General features: G+C 31.2%; 3 protein-coding genes across 5 annotated transcripts; 1 reads left to right on the top strand and 2 right to left on the bottom strand.

The window, feature by feature from the left end:
• Positions 1-39: 39 nt before the first annotated feature.
• On the bottom strand, positions 40-6148 carry LOC145942566 (uncharacterized). Of its 2 annotated transcripts, none has more exons than XM_083049431.1 (5): positions 5842-6148; positions 5466-5581; positions 3757-3970; positions 2833-2909; positions 40-1632 (listed from the first exon to the last, which is right to left on the bottom strand). In XM_083049431.1, the coding sequence occupies exons 1-5, from the start codon at positions 6107-6109 to the stop codon at positions 1525-1527; spliced, it is 783 nt and encodes a 260-aa protein (XP_082905557.1). In that variant the 5' UTR covers positions 6110-6148; the 3' UTR covers positions 40-1524. The 2 variants fall into 2 exon arrangements, with proteins under 2 accessions (XP_082905557.1, XP_082905558.1); XM_083049432.1 differs by lacking the exon at positions 40-1632 and adding an exon at positions 2130-2417.
• A 133-nt stretch (positions 6149-6281) lies between these two features.
• On the top strand, positions 6282-9915 carry Sil1 (Sil1 nucleotide exchange factor). Of its 2 annotated transcripts, none has more exons than XM_083049426.1 (4): positions 6282-6761; positions 7456-7745; positions 8033-8298; positions 8378-9915. In XM_083049426.1, the coding sequence occupies exons 1-4, from the start codon at positions 6647-6649 to the stop codon at positions 9132-9134; spliced, it is 1428 nt and encodes a 475-aa protein (XP_082905552.1). In that variant the 5' UTR covers positions 6282-6646; the 3' UTR covers positions 9135-9915. The 2 variants fall into 2 exon arrangements, with proteins under 2 accessions (XP_082905552.1, XP_082905553.1); XM_083049427.1 differs by having other exon boundaries at positions 6335-6761; positions 7456-7739; positions 8378-9913.
• An 80-nt stretch (positions 9916-9995) lies between these two features.
• Zip99c (Zinc transporter Zip99C) lies at positions 9996-25837 on the bottom strand. The gene is made up of 5 exons (XM_083049428.1): positions 24835-25837; positions 14704-14814; positions 13375-13616; positions 12711-13290; positions 9996-12419 (listed from the first exon to the last, which is right to left on the bottom strand). The coding sequence occupies exons 1-5, from the start codon at positions 25061-25063 to the stop codon at positions 12250-12252; spliced, it is 1332 nt and encodes a 443-aa protein (XP_082905554.1). The 5' UTR covers positions 25064-25837; the 3' UTR covers positions 9996-12249.
• Positions 25838-25989: the final 152 nt, after the last annotated feature.

The raw sequence follows: 25989 nt of genomic DNA, 5'->3' as shown, positions 1-25989 counted from the left end.
GTTATGCTCAAATGAACATTTTCACCCAAGCAATACGGATTTTAAAAGTTGTGAAATTTTTTATTGTATCGTATATGTACAAAATAGGTGTACACACACACACATACTACTTGTCGCACATACGTGTTTTACACACGCATCGCATATGCTTTAATCACATATGACACTGGATGTAAGAGCATTTCTTCTTTTTACCTAGTACACCTGTAACCCCCATTTCTATTATCTTTTATCAAATGGAATGAATGTTGAAATGACATATGTATATGTTTCCTTTTTTTTCTCATCCTGATATCTTTAGAAGAGACACAAGTAAAATTGTGGAATTGTGATCGACAATAATTTTTTCCCCATCTTGTACACATGAAAATAATAAATTATATTGGAGCCTTATTTTTTTAGCAATTGTTTAACATGAGACAAAAAATTGTTTAATTAAATATGTTGTTAGAACAATATATTTTTTGTATCTCTGGAAGTGTATCGACATGAATACGATCTCAATACAAAACAAAAAATAAACAGAATATACAAGATACTTCGCTGTAATTTGCTTGTGCTTTCCATAAATTTTACAATAACAACAACTGGGCCAAAAATCATTTAAACATTGTTTTATTATAAAATTATCCAGTGATTAATTTCTTTAAATAAGATCAATCTGTCTAATAATAAGAAAAAAAAACCTATGATATTTTGTCCTTAGAAGTTCCCTCTATACCATCATTTATATAAAATTTTCACATCAAAAAAATAATTTCAATAATATAATAATTAAAAGAGGTACTTCTTGAAAACAGATAAATTATCTTATAAAAATCTTGCCATAAATATATTCTTTTTGAATATTAAGTTCTAAATATAATATTACTCTGTAAAAATATCCGGGAATGCATTTTTAAAAATAATGTATAAACTGACAAATATGCTGATTATCTCGCGATTGAAATGAGACTTGGATGACTTTGGAAAATGATTTAGGCATGCCTCAGGATAATTTAAAGCTAGTCAGATTTGCTGCAAGATGTCACCAAGATGCGTCCAACAATTCTAATGCTCCAGAGATGTTTACAGCACATCTGACTAACTTTAAATGATCCTGAGGTATACCTAATATGCCTTCCTAAAGTTTTATTTCAATCACGAGGAAGATAACCGGCTTACTTGAAAGATTAATCATCATCATAAGCTTCGCTTTGCAGAAGTATAAAGAGATTACAAAAATATTTTTAACCAATCTATTATTGTTCGATAATAATAGATGCAAACACTTTCTGAAATATGCTTTTATAATTAGAAAAATGTAACATACAATTATTTCGAAATTATACGTACCATAGTTACTTTATTTTTATATTTTGTTGGTCCAGTTGTGTTTTAGAAAGATGGAAGGCAACATTTGTCGTATAATAATCTGATGAAATGATACTAGATTCGCACAAATGCGGATGATGATATTACTGATGGACTTATGTTTAATATCCTAACTTAAGAGTTTTATTTTCATAATTTTAAGGCTCGTACTTATTTTTTCTTATTTTTGTTGGCCTGATTTTTATATTTAGCCGCAGTTGTTAATTTGGCATTCTTCTTCTTAGGTTCGTCATCTTCATCATCTTCGTCTTCAGGATCCTACAAGAAATATAAAATGCAATCATGCAATGAATTGTACAAGCAAACAAAATCATATTTTGATAAACTTTCATACTTAAAGATTCAAAAATTTGATATTACAATTTATTAAAATCTTGAAATAAATATGGGGAGGCCTCATATATATATGTATATATATACATATATATATATATTCATGCATTTATTATTTTTTTGTTTAGCAAAAGTTTCACAAAAATTTACATCAAATTTTATCGCGTTTTATAATCAAAATTCCAGATTTCATTTATATTAATAATTTGTGAGTTTTTCCAAAAATATGCTTTGGTTTTATTATTTAATTAATGTATATGTTAATATATAATTTTTGATTTTTAAATAGAAATTACAATTCATCAAATGCATCACTTTGCAAAAGTGGAAAAAAAGGAAGCGTGATTAGTAAAGAATAAAAGCAACTCTTTGCAAAATATTATGATTTATTTTACAAAAATAAAACGAACATCGAATGAGAACACAGATATAATAGATAAAAGTTACATTAATGACTTTTTTTAAGTGGATCACCTCCACTTTTTCCATTTCTCAAATTGTAATTCCTCAAAGTTATCTTAAAAATATGATAAAGTCAAGTAAAATTCAAAGTATTTTTAGTGCAATGATGTCGTATTTGTTAGAAGACACATTAATTATAGCGCAGTGTATATTTTTTTATATCTTAACATTCTATTTGTCTACATCTTCATCCGTTTAATTCCATTTTTTTTATCCTCTGCTAAAAGCTTTCGTTTCTTTTGCGGTGCCTGAAATTGATATTTCTAATATATATAACTTGAAGTATTGCTATTAATTTTTAGCAATATACAAGCTAAAGATATATCACAAGATGCATTATTAAATTCTCTACAATAAATTATAATTTAACACTGATATGTATATTCAAACGCATCTTGGGCATTTAAAGTATTTGTCATGTTTTTAGAAATGCATCCTATATAAATTCTTGTTATTAATGAATTTATTGTAATATCTACATGCCTCACCCATAATTTTTTTTATGTAATATTATTTACGTGCACATGCATTTTGGTTAAATTTATTACAATAAAGTTTTTTGTTACCTAGAATACATATTTATATTCTCTCAATGCTTTTTATTATATAATATATATATATATGTATATAAAATTTAATAATGCACACACAACATATACATACCTTTTCGTCATCCTCATCATCGATGTTTTCCTCTTCCATCTCATCATCTATATCGTCAAACTCTTCAATATGCGCACCTGAAATGGTAATGTAAAGTTAGTAAAAAAAAATGAAAATAAAAGGTGGAACTATCTGAAAAAGATTTTTATGTTGTTAATGTGAATCATGCACTAATGCTGCATCAATTATAAATAAATATTATTAAAAATATTTGTTTTATTTTAATTGTTACTAATTGAAATGTGTCTAGAATAAATAACAAACATTCTATAATCAAAACTATTTCATGATTTATTAAGAAGAACGTTTTATAATAATTAAAGTTGTATGACATTAGAATTTCATTATTACATTAGATCTAATTATATTCAATTATCACTTTAGAATTAAAAATGTTTTTATTTTGATATATGTAGATGTGTTTAATAATAAAAATTATTTCAGATCTGATCTCTTTAAAAATGTTGTATATATATTCAAAATAAATATTATTAAATTGCACATGCGTCAATAAAAAGCAATAAATATGAATTGTACACATAAAATTTTGCTACAAATTAAAAATACCATTAAAATATTTATTCTTCTTTTTCGTCTCTATCTTACAAACTTGTTTTTTGTAATGTTTTTAAAAAATGTATTTTTGTTGAAATATGTTGTTTGAGAAAGGCGTCCAATTATTATATCGCCTTTATTTAACATAGTTTTAGAAGTATAAACAAAATAAAATGTGCACTTTTTAAATAAAATTGCTAAAAGATGCATATCATATAGCATTTTGTTTTGAACTGTGTATATAAGTTATAATAAATGTATAATAAAACACATCTTACTACAATAAAGTTGTCACAATTTACCAATAAAACTTCTTTAGTTTTAAATTTACTAAATCATAAACATATTTTTGCAGAGATATATACTTACCAAGGAGATTATGTCCTACTATGTGAACAGGTCCGCTGCCCTTGACCAATGTAAATGTAACAGGAGGATCTGGGAAACTGAGATCAAGAATAATCTGCGCTGTTTTGCCCATTTCCAACAAGGCAATTGGCGTTTTGATGGGTCCTTTCAAACCCATTGCCTCTACCTGCAGCACATTGAGCTCGCCAGATTTGGCTTCTGGTCCTAGCAAAGCCTGCAAAATTTATAATAGTAATTATGTGAGTGAAATTAATTAATATATATACAATAATGTCTAATGACATGAATCATAAATATTTGGAACATGATTGTTATCCATGAGATTAAGAATTCTAATATGACAATTAAAAAAGTTATTAATAGAACTTTAAATGAACAAATAGAGAAATTATATACCGAATTTTTATTAATAATTATTATCTATTAAATACATCTTATTCAAAATATCTTTATTTGTGTATTTCAAAAATTTTCTTTGAACAATTAATTCAAAGCAAGCCTTTTTTTTAGGTTAGGAAATAATTTGCCTCCGAAAAGAACATAATTATATACGAATCATTTTTCATATAAATAGGACAATAAACAAAGGAATGACGAATTTAAATGTTTTCATGAAGTTGACTTTGAGTTTAATGTAATTAATGTAATAAGAACGACAAGAAATGCTGATGAAGTGAATAATAAAAGATGTTCTGTATTATGTATCTTACTTATCAATATTTAAATAAATGTTAAATAATGATACATAAATGAAAATAATAATTAATTCTTACAAAATGACTCGTTAACGATAAGAGTTTCAATATTTATTATTTACTTTGTAAAAGCCACGCGGTAACCGGAGTGCTATGAAATTTTACAATTCAATCTGCAGATTGTGATCTATCAATTAAATTATAGATCCGTGTTTCCATCAAATTCACCTATTTGTAAAAATATTTTCATTGTGATCTTCATTTCGATATAATCAGAGTTCTATCCGTAGTCCGTAGTGAAGTGGGGGAAGGGCGAAGCCGTTATTAAAAAATGGCGCCAAGCATCAAACTTTCACGAGACATCCGAAATTAGTCGGCGCTTTGCGATTCACGCTTCATACAAGACGATTCGACTGTATTCACAAACGGCCATGAACGGAAGTACGTCGTCGATGGAATAAAAAAAATGCCTGCACTTAATTTCAAAGGACGCGTGAGCTAAAAATAAGCAACGTTAAACGAATGTCGAACGGAACTTGAATAGGTACATCACGATCGTTTAATCTTGGTTATCCTCGGTAGAAAAAATATTTCAGTTGGAGAAACGAAGAACACGGAAAGACGATCCGAGGAGGGAGATAGCGATCGAAGTTTCGCGCGCAAAGTTTCGGAGCGACGATGACGAATGCGGCGAGGAAAAAAAGAATGGAGAGTAGACGGGCAAGATATTGCCGAATGACGCGACGAGGTCGAGATTCCGTCTCTCGGTGCGATTAAACGGAGGACGCGTCACACGCACACATGCATATATAATACATACATAGACCGAATACTGGGCATCGCCGTGACCGATGTAATTTGATAAACGCACGCTTATCTCGTGACAAGAATACGATGCACGCGACTAGAGACGGAGAGCCGCTACCTCTCCTGCGTCGACGAGGAAGGGTGGTGGCTGCCGACGAGGACGGTCTCCTCTCGTCACCCAGGTCGACGACACCACGTCGCACTTACCATCTTTATGATGAGCTTCTGATCGGCGCCGATGTGCTGGGCCGCGCTGTCCGAGTCGTCGTTCTTGTGTTCCGGGTCCCATACCTCGCTCGCGTTCGGTCCCTCGAGGGTGACTCCTGAACACACAAATCACAATCGTGTACACGTGTACGTCGCTCGTCGACGCGACATAAGCGATCGCGGAATTATTCTCGCCGGTTTCGTCACAAAGAAGACAATGGGGGTCGGTGTCGGTCGCAATGGCCGAATGGCCAGCCGGCGTCTCGGCCAAACGCATCCCCTTCGCTCTCGAATGGCCGACGATACGTAAGTATCCGCGTGAGACGCTAAATAACGGGCGGCCGGTGATCGCGGCACCGCGGCCGATCATATTTACCGTACAGATACTCCTCCGCCATGGCGATCGGTCTTGATATTAACGGATTCTCGTCGGCGTGATGCGATCGAGGGACGTGTATGCGTGCTGTACACGGTAGTAATGGATGGAGAGATGCCGAGAGAGAGCGACGCCGCGTGTGCGCAACGGTTACTGTATTACTGCGCGAGGGAAAGGTCGCCGCACGTGCCGGTCGACGGATGAGCGCGTAGTAAATGAGTTTCGCGTACTCGACCTTGCGCGCCCAGACTACGTTCCGCGCGCTCATTGGTCGAGCGCGACGTGCGCTCAGGGGCGACGCGCAAAAAAAATCCCCTACAAACCTCCTCAAATATATGCCATTCTTTTTTCCGCTCCAAAATTATATTTTGCTCTGCATTGTTTTATCATTTGCCTCTTCCAAAAAACGATTATATAAATTTATGACGATAATAAAAATTGTAATATATATACAATGTATAACTTTCAAATGACAATTGTGGCAGCATCGTCTCTATCGTTTATTGGTTCGTGTCGGCTCTGGCGGCGAACGCACGTAACTATTGTCGGCACATTGGTCCACATTTTGACGCAATAAATAACGGACGCAACACGTGAAACGTGAATAACGAAACTTCCGACGAGAGTCCCGTGATAAATGTCGCGGAGCAGCGTTCCGACAATTTGACATTTCGCGCATTATTCGCCGGCCGATGACAGATCGCGGAACACGTGCGCTTCTGTGAAGATTCGCCCGCGTGGACTAGTTGGAGGAAAAAATCGTACACGTCCTACGCTACGATACGTGCGATAGCCTGTCGGAAGAATGCGTGCCGACACGTACGTCCTGTTGATTTACCTGACGCTCGCGATTTTCGGCGATGCCGAAAAAAACGAGAGCGCCTTCGTAGCGACGCATGAATGGCAGACGGTGAAGAAGGGTGAGTGTTTTCGTCGGGTCAAATACGAGATGCAATTGTGGGACTACTTTACGTCAACCGAATCTCTCTTCTCTTCCAAACACCACGTCAGTCAAATCCGTCGTACGATTTTTATCGCGGTGATTCGCAATAATGGGATATTCAGACCACAGTTTTCAAAGAATAAAACGTGTTGTGATGTGAGATTTTTGGAGATTACTTGGGTTCTGGAATTTATTAAATAGAAAGTGCAAACTCTCGGTGGTTGTAAATCAGGGTGCGTTCGAAAATTCTATTTGTGAAAAAGAGCAGAATTTAATTGACCAGTCAGAATCAAAGATTTCTTTGTCCTGATTGGTCAATTAAACATTACTTTACCTCACGAGGAGGATTTTCGAACGCAGGCCAAGTATTTCCAGTGACGTATACTCAGATTCGATTACGTGGTGCAAATATAAACAGCCTTGTGATATTTAAATCGTTTCGTATTAAAATGCTTTTTTATCATTTTCATGTAATTCTATCGACAAATATTTAGATGATTTATGTCTTTATGAATAAAACTAATTTTGTCACATAATTGCAATTTAATATGAGAATTCTGTATTAGAAGCTTTCCAAAAAAAATTAATGTCATAAATAAATGTAAATACTTATTAATGAAAGTGATTTAATAAAGTGTAATAAAGATTAAATTTATTATATATATATGCAGGAACTCCGATCCCCAAAGGACTTCATGTAAGACATAATTTTGCAACTGGAGTGACAGAGGCTAAATTAATGGACGACGCAGAGGACGTGAAAGAAGATGATGAAAATGCAAATCGATCAAATTCCAAGTCATTGACATTACATCCTGATAAGTCAGTGCTAGAAAATGAAGAAGAGGAGCCTGTGAAAATAAAGAAAGATTCTGAATCTTTAAAATTTCCTATTGACGAATTAAAAGCAAGATTAAAAAAGCTTAAACAAGAAGAAGCAGAAGATGTTTCAAACGTAAATGTAACAATTTATTATTATTATATTCAATATTTATATAGATGCAATATTTAATAATTAAACTTGTAATTTATTTCTTTAAAAATAGGATAAATCTCTCTTGTATAAATACATAATATTATTTTATACGATAATTATAACTGTTTATAATTTTGCTTATTCAGTATTTCTTTAATATTCACATCATTATTTAATATGTCATTTTATCAATTATATAGTTGCTTTTATTATTATTATCTTAAATTAATACATCTAACAATTTATTGACTGTAATTTTTTCTTTATTCTAGGATGGAGAAACTCGGCCAAAAAGTGAGAAGCATTTCAAACGTTTTTATGAAACCTTGAAAGAGGAACTTAATTCTCTCAAACTCAATGTTACAAGTGATTCGGAATTATTAAAGAGGTTTTTCCAGAAATTCCAATCGTACAAAAGTAGTATCACTACAGGAACGTTAACCAGTATAGAGATTGAAGAAATTCTGGATATTTTGAACAATTTAGAATATCTTCTTCATCAAATTGATAATGCTAAAATATTCTCAGACATGGATGGGTACGTATATAAAAATAAAATCTTTTTTTTTTATTTTAGGGAAGAAATTTATGAACAATACTATTCTTTTTTATTGCAGACTAACTAAGATCGTATCACCATGCCTTAATGGAACCAATAATGAAATAAAATTGGAAGCATTACGCCTTTTGGGAGCAGCTGCGCAATCAAATCCAAAAGTGCAAGCTAAGGCATTAGAAAATGATTTTATTCAAAAATTACTGCACGTTTTATCTACAAATAATAAAATTGAAGTAAAATCCAGATGTCTCTATGCTCTAAGTGCCTTAATACGCCAGTTCCCTGCTGCTCAGAAAGCTTGGATCGATCATGGTGGTTTGCAACTATTTGGAAAGATCCTAGACGATGATCAATTACAGATACAAATGAAAGCAATAAAACTAATTAGTGATCTAATAATCGAAAGACAAAACTTACAAGAGATTTATGATATCGAACAGCGTCAGCAAAAAATGAGGGAGTATGCCATTACAGATTTCGAGCAAAGATTATTGAGACACGATTACTGCAAGTTACTAAGCAACTTAATGATCAAGTGCTTCAAAGAAAAGCTAACTAGCCAATTTAGCATAGAAAATAATGATTTTCTCGAAGTAGTTTCAGACAGTATGATCACAATATCTCCTGTTTGTAAAACTGAATTTAAGAACATTAAGCTTTCGCTTTTGCCTGTTATAGATAATCTCTTATACTTTTATCAAAATTTGAATAATCTTAAACTCACTATGGATGAAATTGACGTTTTAAAGAGTTTGATATTAATGATTGAAAGATTAAAAGTTACTATTTTTGAAGCACCTCATGATGAACTGTGAATGTTTTTTAATCAGCATTTAATTGAAAGAATTAAAGACTACAAATTGAATTCAAATCTTATAGGAACAGATGTAAGAGTGCAATCATGTATGTACAATAGTAATCGTTTGTAATAGCGTAGAGCTTTCTTAATTCACATTTGTTTAAAGTAAAAAATTTGTGAAAAAAGTGGAAAGATTGATCATCATTGTAATAACAGTTTTGAAAAAGAAAAAGATACCTATGGAAATACACGATTAGCTATAATTTTTATAGATCTTAAGAAAAATCTATAATCATAAGAAAATATTTTATTATTCTAAATGTGACATCATATTGTCCTCATTATAAATAGCTTATCATACTTGCATGATTGATCAGTGGAGTGTGCAGATTCTCGTCTCTTGCATCTGAAATATAAAATACTAGTCATTACATATCAATTAAATTTTTTTATCTAGTTGAATGTGTTATAATCGTTAGTGATTTCTATCGTTATAATCGATTTTTACTATTATATAAGCGAATTTTCTTTTTATTGGCCTATTAAATAGTCAAACGCACGAATGTATTAAATACAGGAGACGGGAACTTGATTTTATCACTTGTAGAGCTCAATCAATATTCCATATGTATAATTCACATTTCTTCACAACTAAGAGATGTTTAAAATGACTGAAATATATGTACATATTTTTAATATGTAAGGCTTCAGTTGTTTGCTGTCAGCTAGTAAGTGCAATTGTTTATGCAAGTATGTACAATTGTTGTGTTTTCTGATTTAGAATAATTATTTAATAAATTATTTTATACCAATGTATTCGATTTAATTATCCAAAACAATTCCCATAGTATTAATTTAATGCGAAAGAAATAAAATATGATCGCAGAATAGTACATTTTATTTACAAATTAGAGATTACATATGATTAATTCTTTACTTACATATAATCATAATTCATATAAAATATTTTTGTAAAAGATGTTAATTTTAACCAGTTTCCCGAGTAAGGGAATATCTATTTACAGGTGCAGAAGAAAAGCGCTCCTGTATCATGCATTTAAATATTATATAATACCTTGTTTTTATTGATTAAGTACAAGGATCGCGTTATCTTGCGTCTAATAAAATATGAATATTGTGCATGATACATGAGGCTATCATACATGAGAGAAAATTACAAGTCAAATATTTTTTTTCTCAATGTCCCATTCATCTTTACAAACTGGAAGTGTAACAAAGTTTGTATTTTCTATAATATATTATATGCATACATTATCTGATTTTTTTCTGAATTATCTGAATATATAACAAGATGAAACTCTGAAGAAGATACATAGTAGTATCTTTCATAAATATACTCATTATCATGTATTCTATTTAAGGCTCCTGGGTGCTCACCGCGGCCATATTGGAATCGTGACGTCAGAGGCGAGAAAACACACGCTATTTTTTTTTAGATGCCATTTCTAAATAAAAACATATTTGCATAAAATAACACTTGAGATCTCTTTAATACACTTCTAAAAAACGCCGATCTTAAGTGTTATTTTATGCAAATATGTTTTTATTTAGAAATGGCATCTAAAAAAAAATAGCGTGTATTTTCTCGCCTCTGACGTCACGATTCCGACATGGTCGGCAAGGTACCAGGAGCCTTAAAGAAAATATAATTTTTCATAATGATAGCAATTAATATGTGCTATAGAATATATATTAGAGGTTTCAAATTTTTTGCATTATTTATGAATAATTGCATTAAAATATATGATATATACTTTATGAATATTTAATATCAAAAAATTAATAACTATATAATTATATAACAAAGTCGTACAGATGAAAGGAACATAATTTTGTGATCTGTATATATGATCAATTTACTTCATTCATTAGATATTATGTCTATTCAAAATGTAATCTCTATGTATCTCTATGTTTCTATATGATCTATACGATCTATACGAAGTTTTATCAAATATGCCCAAAAAACACTCTAAATCTGGACTTTTTACAAAATTTGTATGCAAATGTTATTTCATGTTTTATCGAAATTTAATTTGTTAAATTCAAAATGTGCACAATTTCTATTTTCCAATTCTGTACAACATGGAATACTTTCTTCTTCTTTATGCGACTATTTCTTAAAAGGTGCTGACCTAATTATGACCTATTATTTATAATTAACTTTAGGAACTGAATGTACATTCACTAGTATACTCTTAACGTGTTGGTATCTGGACTATAAATGCACGCATATAACATGTCCATTGAGGATTTTCATTGAGGAAGTTTTCATTACAATTTTCGTATATCTTTATACAAAAAAAAGAAATAGCATAAATATTATATACATTAGCCTTCAAATTTAATCAAAACATGATTATATGTCAATACTGGCTTTAGATTTAATTTTTATATTAATTACAATATCCTGTTAGCAGAAAAATTAATCACGTTGTGATATTTTGGAAGGTACCAGTATTTACATGTATTTTTATCAATAAATCTTAATTTATGACAGAAGATGCATATTGATGTATAAATTATAACAGCGAGGTTTATAACAGTTTCTCGAAATATCTTGTAATAACATAACAACATTGGAGTAAGCTAATTGTAATAAAATAATATACAAATTATCTCTGTTATTCATTGTAAGAACGCATTTCGTCTATCATTGTTACTTTGGATTTAAGAAAATTTTTAGTAAACCATGAAAAAGATTCTGTGAGTGTAATCTCATTATTTTCAAAGATTATAGAAGAGCGGAAAACTAACGATAATTTCAGACTTTATAACAAATATTTCAATTTGAAATATTTCAATGTATGTATATATCATATCGGAGAAAACATTTCTGATACAAAATATTATAAACTAGATTAAGTCTGATTATCTATCATACACGAGTTTGGTCAGTCGTTTATCGTCGCTAGTTTTCCTTCCTCGGATACTCCATCTCCATTGAGCAATATTATATAATTTTATGGCAACTTTGGAGTACTGTACTGATGATATATACACCGAAACATATAAGTTCGGTAAAATTGTACTCAGCGTATACTAACATTTAATTGAACTTCTCTTCACTAATCCTTCTAATCAAATTATTCAACTTATATATATTTCGCTTAAATAAACATCAACGCGGCCATAATAATAACCCCAAAAAGTAGAGCACCGAATTGCTTCAATGATTCTTTCGTATTCGTTTCTTTTAATAAATCGGGCAAGATAGTTACTAGACCAATATGTATAAATCCTCCTGCAGTCAATGGCAATATCCAACTGGTTCTTTCCTCTGAAAAGACAAGACCAGACACATTACATATAACAAATTTATTTAATTAAAATAAAAAATTTAATTATGATAAATTAGTGATATCATCATTAGTGATATATTATCTACACAATATACTAGATAAAATTGTTTCAAAAGTTTGATGCTTTACACAATAACATTTTAATGCTCATAATAACGACAAAAACATTTATAGTCAAATAAAAAAAAAAAAAATAATTAACTATTATTTTAGTTATCAAGTTTTTAAAGTTAAGTTACATACGTTGTACGCTTTTTGTGATAATTTACCTAAACTAGAAAAGGAGACTGCGGCCAAAGCACCAACGATTCCGCCACTGGCCGTGATTAACTGCGCCCGCGCAGCATCCCATCTGCTAAATCCACTTCGCAACAAAATAGCAAAATCGCCAACCTCGTGAGGTATTTCATGCACCAAAATAGTGAACGTGCTGAGGACACCTACGCGAAAAGAAATAAGGAACGATCCACCCACAGATAAACCGTGAGTAAAATTGTCGAGAAAATTCATTAAAAGATTGAGGTATCCAGGAAAGGCCTTAGGATCGAAAAATTTGCGGCACAAGTCCGATGTAAATTTCTTTGTCCACACGATCAAATGCGCATTGCTTGATGGGATTACGCGCGGAGAGTCAGCGCGTGAGACTGCCGATGTAAAACCGTTGCTCTTCGCAAGTTTCTTCAAACAACTCTTTGCTTCATCGACCAATGGACCATCATTATTAGGACATTCGCGTGCTAATGCAGATTTCATAACGTCAACGTCTTTAAAGCCGTTCTTTCGCAGATCTTTGACACGGTTTGGAGTTTGTCTGTTCTTGCCGCATTGTTTTTCCAGGAAAGATTGTATCTGTCGTAAGTAAATCATTTTATAGACATAATTCTACTGAATTTAGATAATACACATTATTTTCAAATAATATAATAAAATTACCTCGGTCGATTTTTTCAAACATTCTTTCGTGAAACCGTTTTTTTCCGTGTTTAGCATGATACAATTATTATTATCCATCTCTTTTTCTTTACTCGCATCTTTAGTTGAAGTTTCATCAGTCTGCTCTGGAATGATTGCTGCTTCCTCGTTTATAGTGGTGACGAATTTTTCGACGATAACAAAGAACAGAAAGGCAGATAACACCGACAGGCCCACAGGCATGGACGAATTATTATTTCCAGCTGTAAATAAAAGTCAACATAAAACATTTATAGATGTTTAAAAGATAAAATGGCTAAGGATAAGACAAATGAAATGAGATATTTAAGACTAAATCATAGTCGCAATCCATAAAATGTATCTCATCTGCAATATTATTTATTATATATTAACTTATATATTCTTTAACATATATGTATATATCTATATATATAATTTAAATGATTCATTGATATATGTATATGTATATATCGTTTAATGATTCATTAATATTTATGAGATTTAATAAATATATATAATTCACTGCTAGTCTTTTAGTGATAAACTTCCGATAAACCCGACAAATATAAAATAAAAAAGCTAGAAAACTTGGAATTCAAAAACCGATCAATTTACACGGTCATCACTAGTCCATTGATCACCTCGAATTCCTAACGCGCTTCGGTCGGAAGGACATTTAATTTACATGGACGCAGCTGGCAATTCAAATCTGTAACTGATGGACAATAGAGTTCGCCGCTTAAATCGTTCATAAAGCTCTCGATCTGAGAAGACCAGAGACGTACTCTATTAACGCGCAGGTTGCAAAGTAGATTCAGAGCACATATACACGATAAATATATACGCTACGTAAAGATAATAGGAAAATATCGTATATGCATTATATATTCGCATCTTGTGTATTAGATTTCGCAATGCTGGAAAGAGCAATAAGATTCATTAAATAATCTAGGTTACTCGGTTTTCTTTTTATCAACATTTCCTCCTGATAACGCTGCTTATTTTGCACGATGCGCAAATACTGCTCCATTTATTAGATATTGCATACCAATTAAATGTCGCACGAATAAATAGAAATTTTATATCAATAAACTACGTCTCTCTTGTATAATACACCGAAATTTGTTTCTATAATTTTTCGTATCGCGATAATATTTATCTGCATTGCTGTAATCATTACTTTTTTATTTTTACGATAACAATCTTATCAATCTTATCAATAATATTATAGGTGACTTTTTTAATATATTAAAATTTTTGTATAAGATAAAAATTAATCCAACTTATCTAAGTAGTTGCATAATAGAATATAAGGCTAAATAAAATTACCTTTGGTCTGTAATTCACTCTCGAATGCTTCCGGCAAAAGATGTAAAAAAACATCGCCCAACAGTGCGCCCACAGCAAAGCTCAAAAGAATCTTTAAAGTGCCGCCGTTTTCTGCAATAAGAAAAATAAAAAGTTAGTATTCATTTTGCGTGCACGTGCGTTCAAATAGTTAAAACGTTTGTGAATTGTAGCGACTTATATTATTTTCAGCGTGTGTATCCATTAATAGGAGAGAAAAACATCAACAGCTTAGTCAGGAAATATTTATTTGTGTACATTCCTTCGCATTTATAGAAAAAGCGGATTCGTGAATAAATTTTTCATTGATTTCGTTGGATTTGAGAAAAGTGAAAAATTATTGAGGCATCGTCGCGCGCGTATCGCATTTAGCGAAGAAAAAAAATATTATGGCAAAGAAAACTGTAAAAAATGTGTATAATATATTTATGAAGTATAATAGAAACCAATAATAGAACTATAAATCGACGAATCGTTTACTGGCGTTTTATCGTTGCGTATGGCAGACGACGATAAGTACGAAATGTGTTCATGCGATAAAATATAAAATGTACTATGAATGTTTTATGCTTCTTTGCACGCGGGTCACGGAACTCGTGTGCCGATATGTATACAATTGACTCGTTTCTGTAATATTGCATGATACATAATATTTATCTCGTTTTTTAAAGCATAAACTATGATATGTGAGAAACTTGCAAAGGCGCGATATGCCGAGTATCATATTTAATTTTTCGTCATAATATAGAAAGTCCGATGTTAAGAAATAATGCGAAATATTAATTATTTTTAATGTGACGTTTAACGCATTCAATAATCGCTTGCACACAGCTCATATTTGCTGCAGTAAACAGCAATCTAGAATAGGCCATCCGATGATAACCACTATGATGTCAACGTATGATTCACGGGAAAAAAGAGGAAAATAAATATAAATGAGTAGGCGGATCTCAATTTCAGTTTAATATGATTAGACCGTTCTTTCGACTGATAAATTCATCAACTTTCAATTTCGAATTGTAAAACATGTCGCAATTTGTTTAATTTAAAGATATATTATTGTCAACCGTTACAAGTTGTAATGAAAGACACGAATATTTGTGTTGTTTCAATTTCAGAAAAATTTTTAAAATATCAATTTAACTATATTAAAAAAAATTAATAGAAATACACACACACACACACACACACACACACACACACATATAATATATTTATTTATTCATTAATATTTTAGTTATATAAATCCCCATAAACTGCGTTTCGTCTAAACTCATTTGTTAAATAGAGAACACAATTGAATCTTGTTCAATCTATATAATTTATTCTTAGAGAATTAGTATTTAACTGAAGAATTATGAGAGATTATGAGAGAATTATGGAGATGAAGAATTTGGTTACGTAGAATCAGAATATGAAATAAGAGGAATAAAACCGGTTTTCGGGATGCACATTCTATATAACCAGTTACAAATTCCTGTCGACAGATCGACGACTTATTCGATATCATGACCTACTTCGGTATTATTATTATTAAATAAAGTATATCGGGCATGGTTGCATCAGTTGTAATAAAAAGAATTTGATTGGTGTAATTAACATAACCGGAATAAAAAATGGATTATTGATAGAAAGTGAATATGCATCACGCTGATGATGCGGATAAGATAATTAGAAAAGAAGATTTCAAGTTGTTTTTCAGGCATAACAATTTTTATTCATATACATATTGTATTATGTATAAAATATTTTTTTTGTCAAATTATATTTTTTGAGAAATCTAATTTGTTTAAATAATAAGTGTATGATATACATAAAATAAACTGGAAGATTTTTTTAAATATAAAGCATTTTAACGTAGGTCGACAATTATTATTGTTGCTCAAAAATATTTTTTTGTAAAAATCTAATAGGTGTGAAAAAAAGTATTGTATATAGCATCTGCTGTATATGAGTTCGGTGAGAAATTTATAAATTCTATTATTCTCAAAACTTTCTACTTTTATACGAGAGGCAGGCAAAAAAGATTAAATTTTATGAAGTGTAAAATTAAATAAGATTTATCACTGATGAGCTTTGTAAGATAGTCTTCTCTCCAAGAGTAACATCGAACCACCGAGGTATATTTAATTTAAAACAAATAAAAATACATATTGTACGTATAACTGACGATGTAAAAGTATAGCACACTTTTCTCTTCAATAAAATTGATCGAGGAAGAACATCGTGTTTTTAAGCTTGTAAACGTAATCGTTGCGTAAAAAATTAGAAAAGATATTATTATGCAATTTAAAGATTTAAAGATTAAATATTTCAAGACTTTGTTAAAAATGCAATGAATGGCAATATTATACAGAACATCTTTTTAGATTTGTGTCATGTAAAAATATATTTAAATTAATATATACGTACACATATACACACTCTTATAAATGTCTTGTATAATTGTAAGTTAAAAATGAAGAGAGCTAGAACATATTTCTTCCTAAAATATAATAACGAAGAGATGCAACGAAAAGAGAGATAAAGATGAGTGCATCTACAATTAGAATCATAACGAGGTATGCGTTGTAAATTCACAACAGATGTTTCAGTACTGCTATCAAAATAATAACCCTGTTACACAATCGAATTAAACCAGGAATTGAAAGATCACGTAACTAAGTTTTTATGCCTCGAAATGCTAAAAGCCGCAATATAAGGAAACTATTAATTTTTATGTTTATATTAAAAACAGACTTATTTTGTATAATAGATATGATACAACTGATGAGTGGATGTTAAAATCTTTCAATTGATTTCAAAGAGTCACGATTTGTCGGAATATACTAGATCTTAAATTGAAAGCGTAAACTTATTATATAACACTCGTAATGAGAATCCGATTTCTCGATTATTTACACCAGTAAAATTTGGGATATTGTTCGATTCTAAAATAAATTATAGATTCATTTATGATAAGTGTCACAGATACTTCACTATTTTAGAAATCAAATTTTCATAATCAAAATTTATAAAATAAGAGTTTATATTTTCCAATCTCCTAAATAATTATTTTATCTTTATTTTATAATATGTGTACGATAATTGTAAATCAAATCGTTCCTTTTTTGCAAGACTTGTGTGAAATATTTACATCGTACGCAATTATTATTACAGCACGGATTATGCGAATTTATTTTTTACATCACCAGACCATGCATTGCATGCAGGTTTTTCCCAATTGCATAGATATGCTAGCAAATATCAGATGTTTATTCATCGTGACGTAACTGATAAATAAATATATTATCAGGCACATCCCGTGGAATTGTACAATAGGCGTGCTTTCAATGTTCTCAAGAAGGCGATAACACGTTGAAAGATCGTGACAGCGAGGCGTAACGGCGATTTCTTTGTGGACTTCGGAAGGATAAAATGCATCACAGCATAACTGCGACGAAGAGTGTTGCGATCTTACTCTTCACCGAATGTCTCACACACACAAAAAAAAAAAAAAAAAAAACGGACATAATCAACAGAGATTCATTTCCAATGTATAATTTATTTTTTTTGTGATTTTTTTTATTCGCACACGTACATACCAATGAGAATATGATGCAACACTCAATTATCTCGACACTTATAAATTTCGAAATTAATACGCTTTGGCAGCTTAAAGCTCAATTATATGCAATGTTGAGACATAACCTGATTTATAAATTATTTTAAAGTAAAATTCTCATTAGCGTAAAACAAAGTTCTCAGTTTTAGCAAGATGATTATTAATGTTAAAAGAATTAAAAAGAATTATATATAATTAATGATCTCGAGAATTATATACTTAATATTTAAATGACTTCAAAATTTTCTTTGAGACTTTTGCTTCCGGTATTGATAATAACTTTAATTATTTTATTCTTTTCGAAGTTTTTGAAAAAAATTGATCGCATTGCAATAAAATGTAAAAAAATATTTTTATATAAAAAATAATTATTCGTTAATTTAATTAATATAAAAATATGCGCAAAAGATATAATTGTGATAGTGCATGATAAAACTTTTAGATTGTCGCGAGTAAAAAATTAGAAAATATTTCAGCATAAATCGTTGTGACTAAAAACAGTTTAACATACAATATTGACGATACATAGATAACTTAATGAATAAAGTTCCAGGCAAAATCTAATAATATTCAAATTTGTGCGTTTGATCTACAGAAGATATAATTAATTATGCAATTCTTGTTGCGTTTATTCATTAGAAAATATCGTAGACAAAAGTAAAATGATATAAGAGAATAGATAATATACCTATAAATATGAAAGAAACATAGTGTATAAAAAAGACAATCATTTTTCCACCGGCTCATATAAAATTAATTATCTTCAATATCAAGACCAAAGATAACTCTCGATATGAAGTATCGAGAGACGAATCTACGGTACATATATATAAATCATCTTGACGCTTATTTTTTCATGAAATTATGGATTGGATTATATCACATGAAAGATTATTATACATGTCAGATAAAAAATGAAAAGAATTCAAGTGTGTCGTGATCAAAGTAATCATTTTTGTTCGATATTAATTTTATATAATACAACATGCCTTTTAACGTAATATGAATTTTTCTGATATTTTATCAATAAAAACTTTGAATTGATAGAAGAACATAGCTTTATATATATATATATATATATATATATATATATATATATTTAATTTTTAACTTAATAAAAAACTTCAATATTTTTTTATATTAATTGTTACATAAATAATTGTCTTTGGCCATCAAAAATTGATTGGTCGTCTAAATTGGTTTAAATGCAAGAATTTGAAATTTTAACGTAAAATTCGGTGAACATTTTACAAAATGTTTTATATAAAAAATCAATAATGTTTCCAATTGATGCATAAATTAATTTTGTTGTTGAAACACAATTAAATCGACGATAGAAAAAGTTAGTTTTGTAATACGAGTTTTTGTTCATTGAGAAACGATTAAATTCTCGCGCAACTTTCGACATTTACAAAAAGTTTATACTATTAAAGTTGGGCGGCGTAGCAACTTTTACTGTTAATCTCACTCGTATAATTTGAAATTACCGCATTGTTGATTCGGAAAATACGAAATAATAGAGAAAGTTTTAAGAGAAAGATATATACTGCACCCTTCCCTCTAACGAATAATTATGTTATTGTTTCTAAAATGAGAATAATGTAAAATATCTGAAATTGTAGACAAACGGCAAAGTATGTGCGTCTATAACTGCAATTTGTTAATTTTATTCATGAATTTTATCCCCACAAAACCATGTTTATCTAGCCAATTAAAGTCACTTATTTGACTTCTATATAGTAATTAGTTGAATAGCTTCACTTTACAATATCATATTGTACAATCAACTTGAATGTCTCGATGGATAGTGATCTGACGTCACGATTATGAGAAAAGAATGTGATAAATGCGTACGTTTATCTCCATGTCTGGACATAAAAAGTGACTATATAGAGGGAAAAAACAAATAAACGCAATAAACGCTTTGCATCGCAGTATCGATGGTTATTCCACACGAAAGTTAATTAAAGTCGTCAGTGGTTGACACTATCGATTCCAATCGTTATTATAGGTTCGCGCCCGCAAAATTCGCAGTGTTACGGACATTAATGGAATTTTACCGAATATCGCGATATATACGTTTTGTGAATAGTGTTACACTAATTTACATCGACGAATGTTCGATAATGTCATGTTTATAACACAAAAATTTTCGTGACGCATATAGCGTACAAGCAAATCAAATTTAAAATCTATATATTTTCCTTTTTTTTTTTTTCTTTTCAAGATACTGCGAGGATCGTAAAAGCAAAGAAAGGAATAAACTATCTCACAGAGTATATATTCATTATACAATAAACACGAAAATTTTCGGAACGGTTTGCAAAACATTTTTTTACTACAATGCGTATTGTTCGAAATATTTAACCATTCGAAAATTTTCCATTTGATGGTTATTGTATAATAAATATATATGTATATGTACAATGCGGGAAAGTTTTTTTTTTCTTTGCTTTGAACTGCGATTGTAACTGTTAGATAACTTTATGCGAGCTACAGCTGCTTTCGAAGTTTATAACTGCTTTTAACCAGAAATATATTGTACGACGGAAAAGAAACTTTCAAATCTAAATCCTTAACTTCATATGGCCCAAGCTTTCAAAAATATCCAAAGTGCATTTTATTCTGAAAAGCGATACGCAGACTATTTCATAGCAACTAATAAAGTGTGGTTATTTCTAACTGATTTATAAATAGTCAAAAATACTTTAGCAAAGAGAGAGAATTTCCCAATAATATATATTAATATGTACAAATATTAATATATCCATTTTATAATTGTATATTTTCATAAAAAATGTTTTTTTAGTTTTTCCTTATAAGATCGTTATTTATTGATGAAATTATGCGACGAAATTGAGACTGTTAAATCAGAAAGTATAAATAAATAATACATTTCAAATGGATTTATGTAACATAAATGCAACATGTTGCATTTATGCTGCATAAAGGTAAGTGCTCTTTGTTGAATATTCATATTTGTTTCGCCGATGCACAAAAAGTAAACAGTAAACATTATAAATATGATAAAGGACTGAGAAATAGAATGAGTTTCTTTTTGAGTCTAGCTTGAAATATGCTTTACAATTGAACTAGAAGTTTCATTCGACATTCTGGATACTGTGCGAAACAAGTTCCATGACCTTCGAATTCCGTCTGCTTTTGTCATGTAAAACATTGCCAACTTACTTCTTTGTTAAAGTTCTTCGAACAGATAGAAATTGTATATTAATAAATTATCAAATTGTAATTATATTATATGCCGTACATGCAGTAACAAATAAAAATACAGTTATGCGCACTTTGTAAATTATTTCATCAGATTTATGTATATAAAAATATGCTTTATTATATTTTCATGAAATTAGTCTTCTCTAATATCAATGAATTGAGTATCTGTTATTTATTGTAATAATAAATAAAATTAGATACTGTGTCAACTTTATCAGATATTTTCCGTCATTTCGCAATTCTCAGTAAAGAAAAGCTATATATGCATTAATTTTGTTGACAACATATTTCTTCAATTACTCGTGCGTAGTTAAACCTATATATGCATATGTGGCGATCTGTTTTAAGCAAATGCAACTATTTATATATATATATGCTCTCTGTCGCGTGATATTTAACTGCGTACAAATATGATTGAAAACACATGTTTAAGTTTTATGTTTAAGCTTATAACTTTTCATTCAAACAAATTAAATAGCTTTTATGAAATTTTGTAATGGAGCAGAAATTGTTTTGTCCATACGAATCAACATCATCTAATAAATGATTTATTTTTCGGATATTTCTTGTTAATATAATCATGCTAATATAAAAATAATTACAAGCGTATAATTATATAATATTTCCATGTATTTTAAAATATAGAATACGTATAGCCTTTCATACAGTGATATACTTCACGATTATTTATATGAAATAATTAATATATGAAAAAAAAAACACACATATGAAGAGACAGAGAAGTGTGTTAGTTTGTAATAACACACATAACAAATATTATATATAAGTGCGTTTTACTAGCAGCATATACATATTTAAAGTAATTTTATTTATATCCATGGAACTCGTTTCTCGCGAAAAAAAAGAACTTTAACAAAAAATTATTTTAATATATTATTATTATTTTAATTACTTTTTATCATTGGAGATAAGAAAACCACAATGACTCGTCTTTATTATGACGCTAAAATGATTATATTGACCATGCACACACAATAATTGATTTTTGCAAAAGTGTCATAAGTCATGTTCAACGACAAATTTACTTTATTGTATCATTTTCCACGGAAAATATTATTAATACAATTGAACCCAATTGTATTAATTAAGCTTTATTATAGAAATACACAAATGAATAGCAAATGCGCGCAGAAATCAATTATAAACGAATAATTCATTTTCTCTCTCCTGGCTTTTATTGGGTTTATTGCAATTAATTTTACTAATTGAGCCGACTATTCTGTTATGGTTCAGCTGTACCAATGAAGACCGTAAGTCTTTAACACATAAAGCTATATATATGTGTTATGTCTTGGGATTTTATCTTGATCATGTATATTTTCTATAGAAAAGATTATCAAATATTAACAATAGTAATCCTATAGTATTGAACGCAGCATTGAAGCTACAGTTGAATGACCGATTCGAAATATTAGCAAAAGAAGAAGATAATAACTATTCTGCATAACAAAGATCTTTCTTATTGCGTGACAACAGTGAACTTTATATATTTGTCTGCATCTAACAATAAGATTAATTATACAGAACGATATATATAATTGGAGGAAAATTACGAATCGGAAACTCTGAAATTACAAATTAAAGCATCCAGAGAAAATATAACTAATAATTACATACAGAATTAAAGAACGAGAATCGGATTATATAGTTACAAATTCATGTTTAAAGAAATTTAGAAAAAATATATTAACGGATATACAAATATAATCATTTTTTCTGTCTGAGGAAAATAAAAATTCTCTATATTCGTTCATTATTATTGTATTAAATTATATTAAAATATGTAATGCAAAGAGAAGTTTGAGAATCTCTGCTTTTGTAGATATTCTCATATAACTTTTGCGATCTTCATTGCTATAATTGGATCATAATAGGATAGCCCGCCTCAATTAATGGAATTTATTGGAAATAATTCAATTCACACACACAAAGAGTTTTGCAATATCATCACGTAATTTGCAATATAGTACGATTATTATGTAATAATTCAATTTATACATGGATAAGGAATATATGGAGACTCAAATCGATTCATACGATAATCTATGGCGAATTTATGATGTATTTATTAAGTTCTTTTAAGTAATGTAGGATCATCCGCTGTTATTCCGCGATTTCTGGGTTACTCGGAAAATAAGAATGACATCACAGTTGTATGTGCCATTCTACGCCGCGTACTAACTAAATGTAAATAAATGATAATTACAATACATAACGCAACAGTCTTTTGTGCAACTTTGTAGCATTCCGCGTGGACATTATGCGTGTTAGTTCGAGATTGTGATTAATAAGATAGCTCTTTCTCTTTGTACTTTCCGAAACAACATGTACGCGATGCTCCGCGTGTAATATTATGCATTTTATTTCGAGATATAGTGATTTATGTTTTTGCAAAAAAGAATTTTATAAAATTTTACATCAAAAAAATTATACTACATGTCCCGATAGGAAGATATCGGTTAATTAACATCAAGGTCTTACATTTACTAATAACTTATACTGTATTTATACGTATAATCACTACACAACTTTATTTCTAATCTTTGACGAATATATAATAATATTATTCGATAACACTTGTTTACTTTTATTAGTTAAATCATCAGTCATTTCTTCAGTTTTCTCACCTTTACAAAATACTAGTCGCGCAATGAATGATAAAAGCAGATAATAAAATAAAATTGAAATTGTTAATAAAAATATTTATACATATATATTATATATTAAATCGCGCCAGAAGTAACAAAAAATAGAAGAAAAATATACGGCCGTATATTCTGGAAACTAAATCTGATATTTATCACATTTTATCACACATTTCTATCAAATGTTTATTACATAAATTTGTTAAGACTCCCAATTGAGTTGCATAACGGAGAAAAAAATTCGATAGTAAAAGTAATCGACGAAATTTCATTATACAAATTAGGATAAATGACATGGTAGAGATTAGATGTGATAATTAGAGATGTTCGGGCGATTTCTCGGGTCGCGCGCGGAGCACCGCTGTGTGCGAGTGAGATAGCAACATTTCTCGAGGAGACACGACGCCCGACGACTGTCAATTCGGATGCGGTCGGCGGGCCTCGGGTCTCCTGCACGCAGTGGTGCTCCGCGCGCGACCCGAGAAATCGCCCGAACACCCGGGCCCTAGTGATAATGTGCGTCTCTCATGTGTATCGTGTCACCTGTAGATATGTGACGCAACGAATCTCTATTGCAGCTATATATATATATATAAAAGCGACCAAACTTACCGCCTGTTTTCAGATCGACGTCGTCCTGGATGGGGATGAGCCACAGGGGGAAGATGCCGGTGAGGCCGACGATGGCGCTGCCCAGTAGAGAGAATATCCATGGATTGCAGGAGACGTATCCTACGATCTCGTACCATGGAGACCATGCGTCCGTCCCTCCGAGGATGTCGCACGAAAAATATCCCGCGTCCGTGCAATTGCGCGTGCACGCGTACGACGCAGCAGCCATGTTTGTTGTTGCGTGTTCCTCTCTTTCTCTCTTTCTCTTTCGTTTTGTCAAGATCCTCGTGGAATTAACGCGGAGAGGAACGCGAAATTAATATCTCGAGACTTTCCGCGAGTCGACCTTGAAAATTATACGTGGACAAACGCTGTCAAGCCGGTGATCGGAACGTATCGCCGCTCTTTTTCGAGGCTAACCTCACCGCGACAAACGGGAAGCGAAATATAAAAAGGCCTGCAAAGCCTTTGTTGTTTACTGTATATCGAGGAAGACGATGTTATCGCTGACGCGCGTCGTAGTCCAGATTATGATATAGAGAGATATTTTGGCGCGAGGCCCTCGTCATACATGCTTATATGTATATATGTATATGTACATACGTCGTAGACTCGTCTGCGCGAATGACGACGAGAAGTCGTTGGTGATGAAAGGTTTGGAAAAGGTTTGTGGCGACGATCGCCGAGCGACCCGGCTAGCCTACACTGAGGACTGAGCGCGGACGCTTGGAATCAAGACGTCGCCGACGCCGCTACCTGCCGCCCCTCGTTGTTTCGTTACGGACCGTCGTTATTTCATACCGTCACGTCGACACGAATCCACCGTCGACACCGTGGCGATTAACGCGTGATTACAGCGATCTGCGGGGACGCACGCGTCCGCCCCGTCTCTCTACTTCCGTGCTCGATTAATCCGCGAAACGCTCGTTTGCTCTTCCACGCAAGACTCTAGTACGAACAACTCCGCACCGCGATGATTCCACGACTGACGCGCGCTGCGTCGTAGCGGTCGCTTTTATAACTACGTTCCGCGCAGGCGCAAACGAGACGGATCGAGCGCCCGAGACCAGCGTGCGACGAACGGAGATAAAATCATAAAGAGGGAATTAAAAGGCGGAGTCGTGTGACGAGAATTAGTTACAGAGAAAGAGAGAA

Source organism: Prenolepis imparis, unplaced genomic scaffold (genome assembly GCF_030444845.1).
Source record: "Prenolepis imparis isolate NDT839.2.m4 unplaced genomic scaffold, iyPreImpa1.0 SCAF_11, whole genome shotgun sequence".
In the NCBI taxonomy this organism is placed as follows: Eukaryota; Metazoa; Arthropoda; class Insecta; order Hymenoptera; family Formicidae; genus Prenolepis; species Prenolepis imparis.
The sequence above is the reverse complement of the archived record's forward strand: the minus strand, read 5'-3'. Positions and strand labels throughout refer to the sequence as shown.